This window comes from Hyperolius riggenbachi, chromosome 10 (assembly GCF_040937935.1).
Source record: "Hyperolius riggenbachi isolate aHypRig1 chromosome 10, aHypRig1.pri, whole genome shotgun sequence".
NCBI lineage: Eukaryota > Metazoa > Chordata > Amphibia > Anura > Hyperoliidae > Hyperolius > Hyperolius riggenbachi.
Window position 1 is genome coordinate 109,415,873 of NC_090655.1, and position 12,435 is coordinate 109,428,307.

A 12,435-nucleotide genomic window follows, 5' to 3' on the forward strand; every position below is an offset into this window, starting at 1 on the left:
GTCCCCATCTCCAACTGCGGTAAACCAACAATAGTTTCTGGGAGGAGGGTGTGGCCCAACTGCCAGTCCCCACCCCTCTCAGTGGAAGAGGAGCATGTCCGAGCTGCCACTCAAACCCATTCCATTGGGGTTAATCACCCTGGCATTCGGGGTGAATCACCCTGGCATTCTTCTATCAGCAGAGTACAACAATACTACCAAGACGGCAGAGGTTGTAAAATTAAAACCTTTATTCTTATTATAATAGAATACCAGTGGAAGGCAGAGGGAGTCAGACAAATAATGAAATATGTGCCTAGAGAGAGACTTTAAAACATGTAGAAAAAAATGGATTTATTAAGGAAATAAGCTGTCAATGTACCTGCCACTCAATGCCTGCTATATTTTAGCTAAGCCGCTATGTTCTGATATAACCTAGGTGCGAGTTGCAGACCTAATAGTAGAGAGTTTGTAATAAAACCTAGTCCATATTTGCTTGATCACTTATGTTTACCAGTGTTCATCAACCATAGTAGTTTGACTCCTTGGTGTAGCCCATGGATGAGTCGGCATGGAATAAACCCTGTTATTAGCAAGCCATGATTAGCGATACTACTAAGAAAACTACATAGCTCTGGCTGGCCACAGTATTAACACTGAGGAATATAACAAGCTATATGCTGAGGGTGTTTTTATATTTTTTCTGCATGACACTTGCGAGAGCGATCTCAATTTTAATGTAGCGTTTTTAGTAAAGGAACACTGAGGAAAGACATTTGCCACTAAGCTGACCCTTTGCTCTAGAAATTAGATTTTTTGCTTCCTTTATTAGACAGCAACTGAGTCTGTCTCTGTGGGTTAAGAAGTGTGCGGGTGTACCAGGCGCAAAATGTCACCGAAAGTTTACACTATAAATCATTAATGCCGTGTAGGATCACAAAGCGCATGATATCTATTTCCACATAATCCTTTCTGCTCAGTTGTTGCCTTAATTATTCATAGTGCGAAAGCGGATCCTTTTAGAAAGCTGCTTCAGTATTTACATTACAATGTAGTTACGTAAACTAATATATTAAATTACTTTGTTTTCGTTTTATTTTTAGGACTTCCCGGAGCACAAGGCCCACCAGGTAATGTTTCTGAGTTCAGTGTACAATGAGGAGGTAGTACTACAGTGAAACTAATAGCTAGACCATGAGGATTTCTTAATACATTTGCTTACTAACACAGTCTGTGTACATGACTGTATATTCGTGTTGTAGGCCATGCATGCCCATGGGTGATCAATATCAGGCTAGCTAAAGAAAGCTAACTGTATTCACGTGTTAGTTTTGGGTTGGTGAGTAGGGATGGCCCAGCCTAGGAGAACTCATGGAGAAGCATGTGATCAGTCTGATCAGCTGATAGATTTGAAAGCCTCTGATTTGCTGTGATGACTTCCTGGTTTAACACATGATCAGGACCAGCAAATCAGAGCCGTACAAATCTATCAGCTAATCAAACTGATCACATGCTTCTCCATGAGTTCTGCTAGGCTGGGCCATCCCTATTGGTGACTTCTGTTTTGTTGTTTAAAGTGGACCTGAGCTCTTGCACAGGACCGAAGGAAAACACAGAGAAATGCACCCTGTATGTATTTAGATAGTTTAGTCTGTCTAATTTCCCCTCATCTGCGACAAATCACAACTGTCATTTGATCTCTCATCTGTGTCAGCTGGCTGCCTCGTTAGAACAGCTAATTTGTGAACGCAGGATGTTAACCCCATGTCTGCTTCCATGAAAGTAGGAAGTAGACATACTGCAGATTTATTGCAGGATTTGTATCAACTGAAAATAAATATGTTTCCTTAAAGGTTATGATGCTGTTGCTTATCTTTAAGAGCAGAGAGGAAGTTCTGAGTTCAGGTCCACTTTAAAAGCCATCTACATGAAAAATTGCACAAGGTAGATTCTAATAGTAATCAAGGTGATACATGATTATTAGTTTCACAAGCCCAGTGGGTGAGTCAATCAGAAGTGGCCATGTGACAACTAAAATAGATTGGATAGTAGATACAAGCATTCATTTCCCAATATGTGTGCTCTATAAGGGGGCTCAGATTAGTAGTTCACCTGAAATATGTGTTGTGTCATTGTTCGGACTACAACCTACTCACAAGAAACTACTGATATTTTAGTAGCTCTACGTGTCTATAGATAGGTGCACAGCTACAGGCAAATACAGCTACACTAGGGATTTTTGGTGTATGTGTCTCAATAGCTTGGCGCCATTAAGTTTAGTGTGTTTCCCTCTCTACCCCATCTAGCTATAATCCCACCCAACATAAAATACTTTTTCCTCATCATGTCCTAGAAATACCTGCAAAATAAACCGCTAATGTAAAATACTACCCCCCCCCCCCCCCTTCCTCTCAACCACTCACAACGGTAATTCTTCATCCCTTCCCCCACCTCCATATTTAACACAATTACACCTAACATAACACTATTTAATAAAACACCCCACCCCCTCAAATTGCTCCATTGTAGAGAAAATATCTACTTTCAGTGATTGTTAGTCAAGAACAACACAACCTCAAGTTATAATTGTGACCTAACCTACTGTAATCGCTGTAAAGCTGGTCCATACGTGAATCAGTGTCACAATTCAACAGAACAATGGATTCAGTCATATGATCAAATCGATCAAGAAATCAAAAGTACCACCTTTTGTTCCACTAACCATAGACATTTTAATTTCCAAAACCAATGTTTAAAACATTAGGCAAACCAATCAAAAGTTAAATCATGATAAGCATGCATGTTCTCAAAAATAAACTGTAATTCTTCAACTTGATGGCCCATATGCAATTACCTTTTTCACCTGGGTTTTCTCCTAGGTAATGGTTTCACAACTTGTAAACAAAATGCATTTTAAGCCAACAGCAAGCAAGAAAGTACTCAAAATAATTTTGTAAGCACCTTTTTTTTTACCAATTTTTGGTACTTATTCAATGGTAAAGTGGTAAAAAAAACTATTTTAAAAACAAGATAAAAAATGATCTAAGAGAAAACTAAGGAGAAAACGTTAATTGCATATGGGCTAATGTATCTAAAAAAGTTGGTTGTATCTCAAATGGCCATCATTCCATTATATGATTAGTCTGTTAACAGCATACTCCAGGGATATGTGAAGTAAATGATAAATCCCATATTGCACTTAATTTATCAAAACTATTTTTCCTTTGTGTTTAATATGATTTGAAATATTGCTGAAAATAGCATTTCTGAAATGATAGCACTTTGTATCATGGGGTGAGTGTAAATAGCTTCAGAGGCTTTTTGTTATGCCTGCCACTGTGTTAACAATGATAAGTCACCCTCAGGAAGAGCACAGACACTCTTTTGTCTTTAATGAAGACTATCTAGTTGCTTTGTAACTCATTTCAATTGGTGGGTCTCCCAGCAAGCTGGAAAGAGGTTTAAAAATTGTGCCGCTAATAACTTTTGAAGGATTTTTTTTTTGTTAGGGCCCGTTTCCACTGGCGAATGGGATCCAAAGGGATGCTATGCTGCTAAGCATCACTTCCACTCCTATTCGCGTCACTTCCGCATCAGGAGATGCGGCCGTCCATGGGATGAGATGGGGCGCGGATGCGACCATGCAAGAATCTGCAGCATAGTGCAGATTCTCGGATCACTATGCACCGGTCTGGATAACCAGCACCCAATGGAAACTGTTCCATTGCCATGCATTGGTTTTAGTTCTGTTGTAGTGCGAACGGGCCCTAAAGGAATAAATTATAACCATAATCTTTCATTGTTCAATCCAAAGAGAATCTATGGAGCTCTCCTTTGAGTAAAATATTAAAATATTATCCTGAATTTTAAAAAAGACATCCATGTAATTGCAATTTCTCTACCTTTGTAGGACCACCAGGAACACCTGGCCGAGCAGGAGCCAAAGGTAAAAGAATTGATGATGACCGACAGAGGTGGAATTTCTTTTCACCTATAGAAAAACTAGGACAAAATATTGTTTCCTGTGTGATTTTACTTTGCAAGCTAGTGATAGGATGAAAATAGTAACTTTATCTTTCTGATGGCTTATCTTTCAGGTGATCCAGGAGACCCAGGAAGAGTTGCTTCCGGTACGTTATACTTTAGTCTTCTTAGTAAAGATGATCTATTCTCCTTCTGCTAGTAGAAGTTATCAAGGAGCACATGACTGATTCATCTGGTGATTGAATGACACTTTTCTGATTGGCTGGATGGTCACCATCAGCCAACAGACAAAGCAAAAATAAAACATGATCCAATGATCATGACCACCCAATAACAGAAGTAGATGAACTGATAACTTAATCGCAAGCTTTACCCTGCAAGATGAATTCTCCTAAGAGAGTTGATCATCTCCATGTCCCACTCAGTGCAAGTGTACTTGAAGCCAAATCATCTGCACAACAGAGAAGCGAATAGTATTTTTCAAACATGACCGTAACATGGCAGCTTCCACGTTCCTCTCATTTAACATATTATTTTAAGGCTTCCGGCATTATTACCAAAATTGACAAAACTAACATTCTGTCTATCAGCTTTCAATTCAGACAGTATTTTTTTCCTTTTCAGAGATTGGCTCATATGCAGTTCCAGGACCACCAGGACCAGCAGGACCTGTGGGCCCACCAGGATCTTCCGGTGTTCCAGGTATGTTAGTACTCTAGTACATACAAGCTACAAAAGGTAGATATATTGTATTTAATTTTTATTGATTTTTATATACTTGACCTTAAATAGTTGACGTTTAAAGTAAACCAGAGACGCTGACAAGGCAAGATTTGATAGTTATCTGGGGCTTTCTCAAGCCCCTCCCACGCATGCGCAGAAGACCCCGACTGACGTGACTTAGCCAGTTACCTGGGCTGATCGCGGCTGAATGGCAGACCGTGGGAGGACAGCGAAGGACTCACATGTGCTTATGGGGCTGGAGGAAGCCCCGGGTAGGTATCAAATCTTGCGTTGTCAGTGTCTCTGGTACACTTTAAAGTCTAAGTTCTCCAGAATATATAAAAGATTTGTTGATGGAGATTGGGGTGTCGATACATCCACTGATTGCATATATCTCTGGTATCCCAGAGGATATATTTCTAATGCAGCTTCCTCCTCTGTTCCCAGTTTCCCTGCCACAACTTTTTTATTTCAAAATACTGTTCAAGATAGCCACACCCACCTCATCTTGACTCACATTCATAAAAAAGTAACTTCAATCTGGTAGTTCCTGATAAAAAATTTAGGATTTGGAATATTATACTTTTTTGCAAACCCAATAATTAAGTCAACATTTACTGATTTATTTATTTATTTGTTTGTTTGTTTTGCAACAGGTCCAATTGGTCCAGCTGGTATTCCCGGAGCTCCAGGTAAAATAAAATGATATATTCAATATACTGACTTTTTGGCTGTGTATAAACATTTTTATTACTTATGTGGATGTGTTTTGGACAAATATGCTAAAATATGATTTATTTGATCAGGTGCCAAAGGTGCCCGTGGTGACCCTGGCGATCCTGGCCTTACAATCTCAAGACCAGATAGTAAGTTATTTCTTGAAAACTGCTGTGGAAATTGCATGAATTTGCATTAAACACACCCCATTTTAGTTCATATAATTGGGCATTTTCTTTAAAAAAAATTGCTTTTCTTCGCATCATTCTCGTTAATGTGCCCATTTTTAAATACACAATATATACAAAGATGCATGTCTCAAAGGTAATTAGATGACATTGCAGTCTTTCAAATATCAAATGCCAGGAGTTATTGTTCCACAAGGTACTTCCACTGCTGCACATGCATCAAATTGCTCTCTGTGGCAGCATTTTCCCATTAACCAGTTTTTCACAGTGATCATAATATAAAATAAGAGTTCAGATTTTACATGACGATCAGGTCTTCCTTGGGAATCAGTTGGGAGATGGTTGAGAATAATAAACAGTTCCATCTATCGCCAAATCCTGAATAGTAGTATATGGAAAGCAATGAGAGGAAAGTCCTACGAAAGGGACATGAGCAGCAACTGAAAGATAACATAGGTTCTAATGCCCGGTACACACCATGCAATTTCCCATCAGATAGGTCGAATTGATAATTTCCAACAGGTCTGATCTGATTTCCGATCATCTTTCTAATCAATTTTCTGATCACTTCTACACAAAATCAATCAGAAAAAAATGTTTAAAAATCAGATTGGAGCTGTCGAAAATAGGTTTGATTTACATCTGATGGGAAATTGCATGGTGTGTACCAGGCATAAGATTTCCCTGCTCTATTCAAAACTTAAGGAAAAGTGCTAGCTAGCCTTTTACTTCAAGACTTTGTACATTAATATTAGAGCAAAAATACTTTATGGCTGCCCCCCATACACATATATAGTTACAAATTCATAATAGAAACAAGGTCTTTAAAATGTTAACTCATAGTGATATAATATGCATAAAAAAACATTAAAATTCCTATAATTACACATTTACTTTGACTCTATTGTAATAACAGATTGTAAAACCGATGCTAATTTCTCTTTCACGATAGTATGAAGTATTGTAGCCCCAGTTGTATCACAAACCTGATCAGTAAACAATAAGATGATTAAAAACTTAGAAGTTATTTTCTTTGAAAAGCAGATGTCAGAACACTCAGTGGCTTTTAAAACTAGAGAGTGCTGAAATCTGGTGAAAGTAAAAACAAAACAAAAAAAAAGGATATGGAGCTTATGAATTTCTCATATAGGTCAACTCTCATAATGAGGACCAGTAGGGAAGCTTAATATCTACTGAACTCCCCCACTCCAGGTAACCTCAGGCATAGTATTTTTTATATTCTCGGTATGAATTGCCCAGGTTTGTGATACATGCACATAAGCTTGCGATGCATATTGTTAATAAGAAGATAATGCCCATTTGTCTGTGATGATGGATTATAATGGGGTGGGGGCAGAGACATGGGAGGATAACACATGGAGAAAGCAGGTGATATAGGCTCACCAGAGTCCAACAAAAAACAAACAAACACGTTTATCCAATTTGCCAATATTTTGCAAATATCGGCATCAAGCAAATCTGCAGAATCTAGGCAGAATCTAATTTCTCTCCTATCTGTTCGTGGAAAAAAAATATCATGATCTGTAAGACAAAATGTAACAACTGTATAATATTTTTTTGTTACAGCTTCAATGTTGCAACAAGCTCTACCAGGACCTCCCGGACCACCCGGACCCCCAGGTACAATGACTGAAGGCTTGATGCTCTCTAAAGGGCTCTTGATTGAAATTCAAATAAAAATAATACCTTTGAAAAAACATCTACTTAAACATAATGTGTTGCAATGCAATGTTCCCCAACCCTGTCCTCAAGGCCCACCAACAGTGCATGTTTTGTGGAAATCCACACAGGTAGTTAATCAGCTCTGCTGAGACACTAATTACCTCACCTGTGAATTTTTGTGGTTTCCTGCAAAACATGTACTGTTGGTGGTACTTGAGGACAGGGTTGGGGAACTGTGTTATATAGGACATCAGAGCTCTATATGTTCGTTTGACTGGCAAGCTTTAATATCAGGAATGCATCCTGTTTACCTGTTGAAGTAAATATGTCTGTAACTTAAAGAGAAACTCCAACCTAGAATTGAACTTTATCCCAATCAGTAGCTGATACCCCCTTTTACATGAGAAATATAATGATTTTCACAAACAGACCATCAGGGGGCGCTGTATGACTGATTTTGTGCTGAAACCCCTCCCACAAAAAGCTCTGGGTACCGCGGTACCCTGGGCAAACTGCCACAATGTAACAATGTTCACAGACAGGAAATGGATGTTTATAGCTGTCTGTAAAGCCAGAACAGCTAGAAACAGCTACATAACCTGCCCACAGTAACAATGTCACCATGTAATACATGTGATCTGGGAGAGGAAAGATTTTACAATGAGCAAACACTGACTAAATCATTTATACATAATTATGGTAAAAAATGAAGCACTTTTTTTACTACATTATTTTCACTGGAGTTCCTCTTTAAGAGAAACTACATTTACCGACTTGGTAGTTGATCATTATCAATTGTCCTTTAAAAAAACAAAAATAAATCTTCCCTATGTATTTCAAGTATTTTAGCCAACAGTTTTTTACAAACAAACCTTTGTTTTCTCTGATGACGCTCAGGACCTCCGCATATTTTGACTATAACAGCTGCTTAACATTGTTTAAACCTGCTTTTGGGTATTTATATGTTTCTAGTATTCCAAATTAAAAATGATATTAACAAATAACACAAATCACATTCGTTTTTTAACTAACCTTTATATATACATATACAAAAAATCTATACATTCCAGGGGCGTAGCAATAGGGGGTGCAGAGGTAGCGACCGCATCGGGGCCCTTGGGCCAGAGGGGCCCCGAAGGGCCCTCCCTTAACTACAGAATTAGCTCTCTATTGGTCCTATGCTCATAATAATGACTTCTGTAGATACTTTGGATAGTAGTAATCATTAACAAACTTCTCCCCATCCCCTTCTTGTACCTCTGACACTGTAGCTGCCATTGGCAGATTTTGGTGCGCCGCATAAATTGTTATGTATAGTGCTTGGGGGGCCCCATTGTAAAACTTGCATCGGGGCCCACAGCTCCTTAGCTACGCCACTGATACATTCCCTTATAAAAAAATAGTAAACCTGTACATGAGAGCTAATTAAAACAAACCTATCCTGAACATAAACTTATCAGATAATTATATGTGCAGTACTAGTGGTAAACTTTAGTAGTGTAGAAGAGAGTCTCACTTTTTTTTTTTTTGCATTTTTAAGCCTGGACTCTAAACAGCAGCCATGACAGTTTCATGTAAAATCAGCTTTATAGAACGGCAAAATAAGCTGTTCACAGCCTCATTTGCATAGATAACCGAACTAGTTTTTTCAACCATGCAGTGCAGGGAAATAGAAAGGAACGTCAGGCAATTTTTAGTAGGACTAGAACTATAGGTACCTGTGTTTATCTTATGATGTCCAACCAAAGCAATACAAGTTTTCCCACACTGGACTCAACACTTTTACGGATAAACATCCGATTTCTTTATTACATATAAGTGCGGATACAGCAAACAGATAGCACAACATTTCGGGCCAATCGCCCTTTATCAAGTGCTTAAACATTTTATCTTTATATTTTATCTAACATTTAGCTTTTATCTTATGATGCCACATGTCAGTTCAGGTACCCTTCAAAAATATGTTTCAAATTTAAGAAAGTCCTCCACCTATATTGAGTAATTTTATGTTTGGTGGTGCATGACTGAAATATCCTGCATTATGCTCAGCTTATTTAATAACAGCATTAATATTATCTTACAAAATGTTGGCTGTTTTTGAATGGTATTTATATATATTTGACTTCAAACTAAACACATATTGTTTGTTATTTAGGTGCTTCTATCCAGGGTCCACCAGGACAAGCAGGTGCTCAAGGTCCTCCAGGACCTGCAGGTCCAGCAGGTCCAGCCGGTGCATCCGGTCTAGCAGGCGCAGCAGGACAACCAGGTCAGCCCATACTAAATTATTAATAACCAATAGTAAGCTGTCAAGATATTGTGCAACACAAGAGTATACCGGTATATCTGTGTTTGTTCTATTGTTAGAATAACCTCACATCCGGAATAAATTGTAATTTGAACAAAGCAAACTGTAATAGCCATAAAGTTTATTAGTGAACATAAGAAAAGCATTGAAGCAAATTAGTTGATAAAATAGCTGTTTCACAGGCCAAATAAGATATTGAATTCCATTGCAGCTTTCCTCTTTCCCCTTTTGACTGTAGCTTCTGAGTGGGCCAATCAGGTGTTATATGTGGCATTAAAAGTAGGAGGAGCAACAGATAGCAACTTATATTTCACAGCATTTCCATTTAACAGTGGAAAACATGTGTCCTCTACAAGAATGGATATACTGTATGCTTGTAGTTTACACAAAGCACATGAACAGTTGTAGGACCAAAACCTGCTGATAGGAGCCCTTTTACATACCGATGTCTGTATGTTTATATGCATAGGAGCACACATGGGGGTAAGCACAGCTACACAATGCTTTTTTTAACTTTCAATTACAAGGTAATACTTACAATTTATAATAATCATAATGACTGGTTTGAGAATTTGCTATTTCGCATCTGGGTTTTGTTAGACCTTAAAGAAAAGTTATACTTAGAGAAATATGGAGGCCAATCCAGATAGAAATATGGCCTCAGTTTATATTACAGTTATCCCAATTATTAGCTCATTAGCCAGCAGCAGGTTACTGCTCTATGCATAGGTACAATGGGGTTCATTCCAGTGCTTTTCTCTTGAATTATATCACTTTACTTATTTTTTTATCTCAACTATAAGGAGGGCTTATTCAAGAGATAAGTAGATAAAGAAATGTATCTTGTTTTACAGCAGATATTCTTATTCAATTCATGTTTTCTTCTAAGTTTTCTCCTATGTCATAATGATTCATCTTCTGTTTAACACAAGTGTTCAGCACTCTGCAGTTGAAAAAGTACTGTCAGTAGGTAAAAAGTACTGTCAAAATTATTCTGAGTATTTTCCTGCTTGTTGGTGAAAATATCACCTAGGAGAAACCTTACGAGAAAAAGTGAATTAAATAAGGGCCACAAACAAATACATTATTCACTTAGACAGATAAACAAAGCTAATTAATACGTTAAACAGATAAGCATTTATTCATTTAAAGCAGAATTGTCAGCCACAAAATCAAATTCTATTTATCAACTGCTCTGGGTTTATTATGTAGTCTACATGCAGTCTGCATTGGAAGCATGCCAATATAATCATAACTGTTTCTGCCGTAGTGAATCTTAGCCTGGCTTTATTCAGGTATATTGCTGGGAAGCTTGTTATCTCCCCTCCCACATTCCTGCTCCTCACTGATTGGCTAAGGGCAGTTCAGTGTGACAGGAGGCTGAGAAGGGAAATACACCTCACTCCTCTGCAGAAGCTGCTGAAATACAATATACTATAATGTGCTTACATGTGTTTACAAAGCAAGCTAGATATAAAAGTGAAGTTTCTAGGGGAGGAAATGACATCAGGATTGGCTTCAGTCAGAGGTTGTAAAGATGGAAAATGTCTGGAACAGTTTTCTCTTTATTAATACTGAAATCAAATTAATAAAGTGAGCTAGTTCATTACATATGTAACATACATTTTGAGAACCAACTCCAAATATTTACAGATAGTATATTCTGCAACATTGTTCCAGTCTTCCAACTCAAGTCTCATGCAGTAATGAAATGCCATTTAATGCCATAAAATTAGTTTATTAATTAAAGAAAGACAGAATAATTGGATATATGAAGACTATATATAGATATACTGTATATATATATATATATATATATATATATATATATATATATATATATATATATATATAGGAACATTATTATACTGTTTAATACTGTGTAATAAACCACATTTGTTTTGCTTATTGTCTTGTTTAGGAGAAGGTAAAGCAGGAGCTCCAGGACCACCAGGCCCAGCAGGTCCAGCAGGCCCAGCAGGTCCAGCAGGCCCAGCAGGTGCAGCAGGTCCCCCTGGTCCTGCAGGATCAGCAGGTATGTAATCACTGAATGGTTAATCTTAACCTGCCTACTGAGCTAAACATAAAAGATTTTGTACTAACTGAATCTTGTCATCTTTTGTACAGAAGCTGCCGGCACTGGTCCTGCCGGACCTCCTGGCTCGCCAGGTTCTAAAGGAGACCCAGGTATTTGAAATCAAAACAGACTGTAAAAAGTACATCTCTTTGTCTACACATAGGAAGGTGTGTTCTTATAACATTACCATGTAAAGTAAGTTTGCGGCCGTGATTGAGATAGCAAGTCCTTTAATGGTAACTGTACTTAATTATCATTCAGATTACCCTGCGCCCAAAGGAATGGGTGGCGTACTAATACATTTGCACTTAGGGGGCCCATCATCCGACTCTGAGGCCCTGGGAAACTGCCTACGTTGCCCCTATGGAAGCGCCAGCCCTGCCTAAAACACACCTGGCATATACTGAGAACTAACTGAACTGATAACCGTGTAGAAAATTCCTTTGTTTCAGTCACCTTTAGATACTGAATCCCAGCTGTAAAACTCTGCTTTTCTGTGGTCAACTATTTATTAATGTATAAAACATCTGATTTATTCAGCCCCATCTTGAAACATATACCAAGCTTAAAGCGGATCCGAGATGAAAAACTAACTATAACAAGTAACTTGTGTATATATCTTATCTAAAGTTTAGATCGTTTACACAGCAAATATAGCTGCAAACAGCTTTAATACAAAATGATTATTTCTTTCTGTGATACAATGACAGCAGCCATGTTGTTTGTAAACATTACACAGAGGCAGGCTTATCTGTACCCTCTGCCTCTGAAATCAA

At 38.0% G+C, this 12,435-nt stretch overlaps 1 protein-coding gene across 1 annotated transcript in view; it reads left to right on the top strand.

Annotated features, from left to right (window-relative positions):
• The window catches only part of COL17A1 (collagen type XVII alpha 1 chain), an 85,527-nt gene that overhangs the window by 52,979 nt on the left and 20,113 nt on the right, over positions 1–12,435 (top strand). Inside the window, exons 32-41 of the mRNA XM_068256716.1 lie at positions 1,083–1,109; positions 3,890–3,925; positions 4,077–4,109; positions 4,588–4,665; positions 5,343–5,378; positions 5,493–5,552; positions 7,179–7,232; positions 9,430–9,543; positions 11,504–11,617; positions 11,710–11,769. Of these exons, the coding sequence (XP_068112817.1) occupies positions 1,083–1,109; positions 3,890–3,925; positions 4,077–4,109; positions 4,588–4,665; positions 5,343–5,378; positions 5,493–5,552; positions 7,179–7,232; positions 9,430–9,543; positions 11,504–11,617; positions 11,710–11,769 (612 nt within the window). The remainder of the gene's footprint in view (positions 1–1,082; positions 1,110–3,889; positions 3,926–4,076; positions 4,110–4,587; positions 4,666–5,342; positions 5,379–5,492; positions 5,553–7,178; positions 7,233–9,429; positions 9,544–11,503; positions 11,618–11,709; positions 11,770–12,435) is intronic.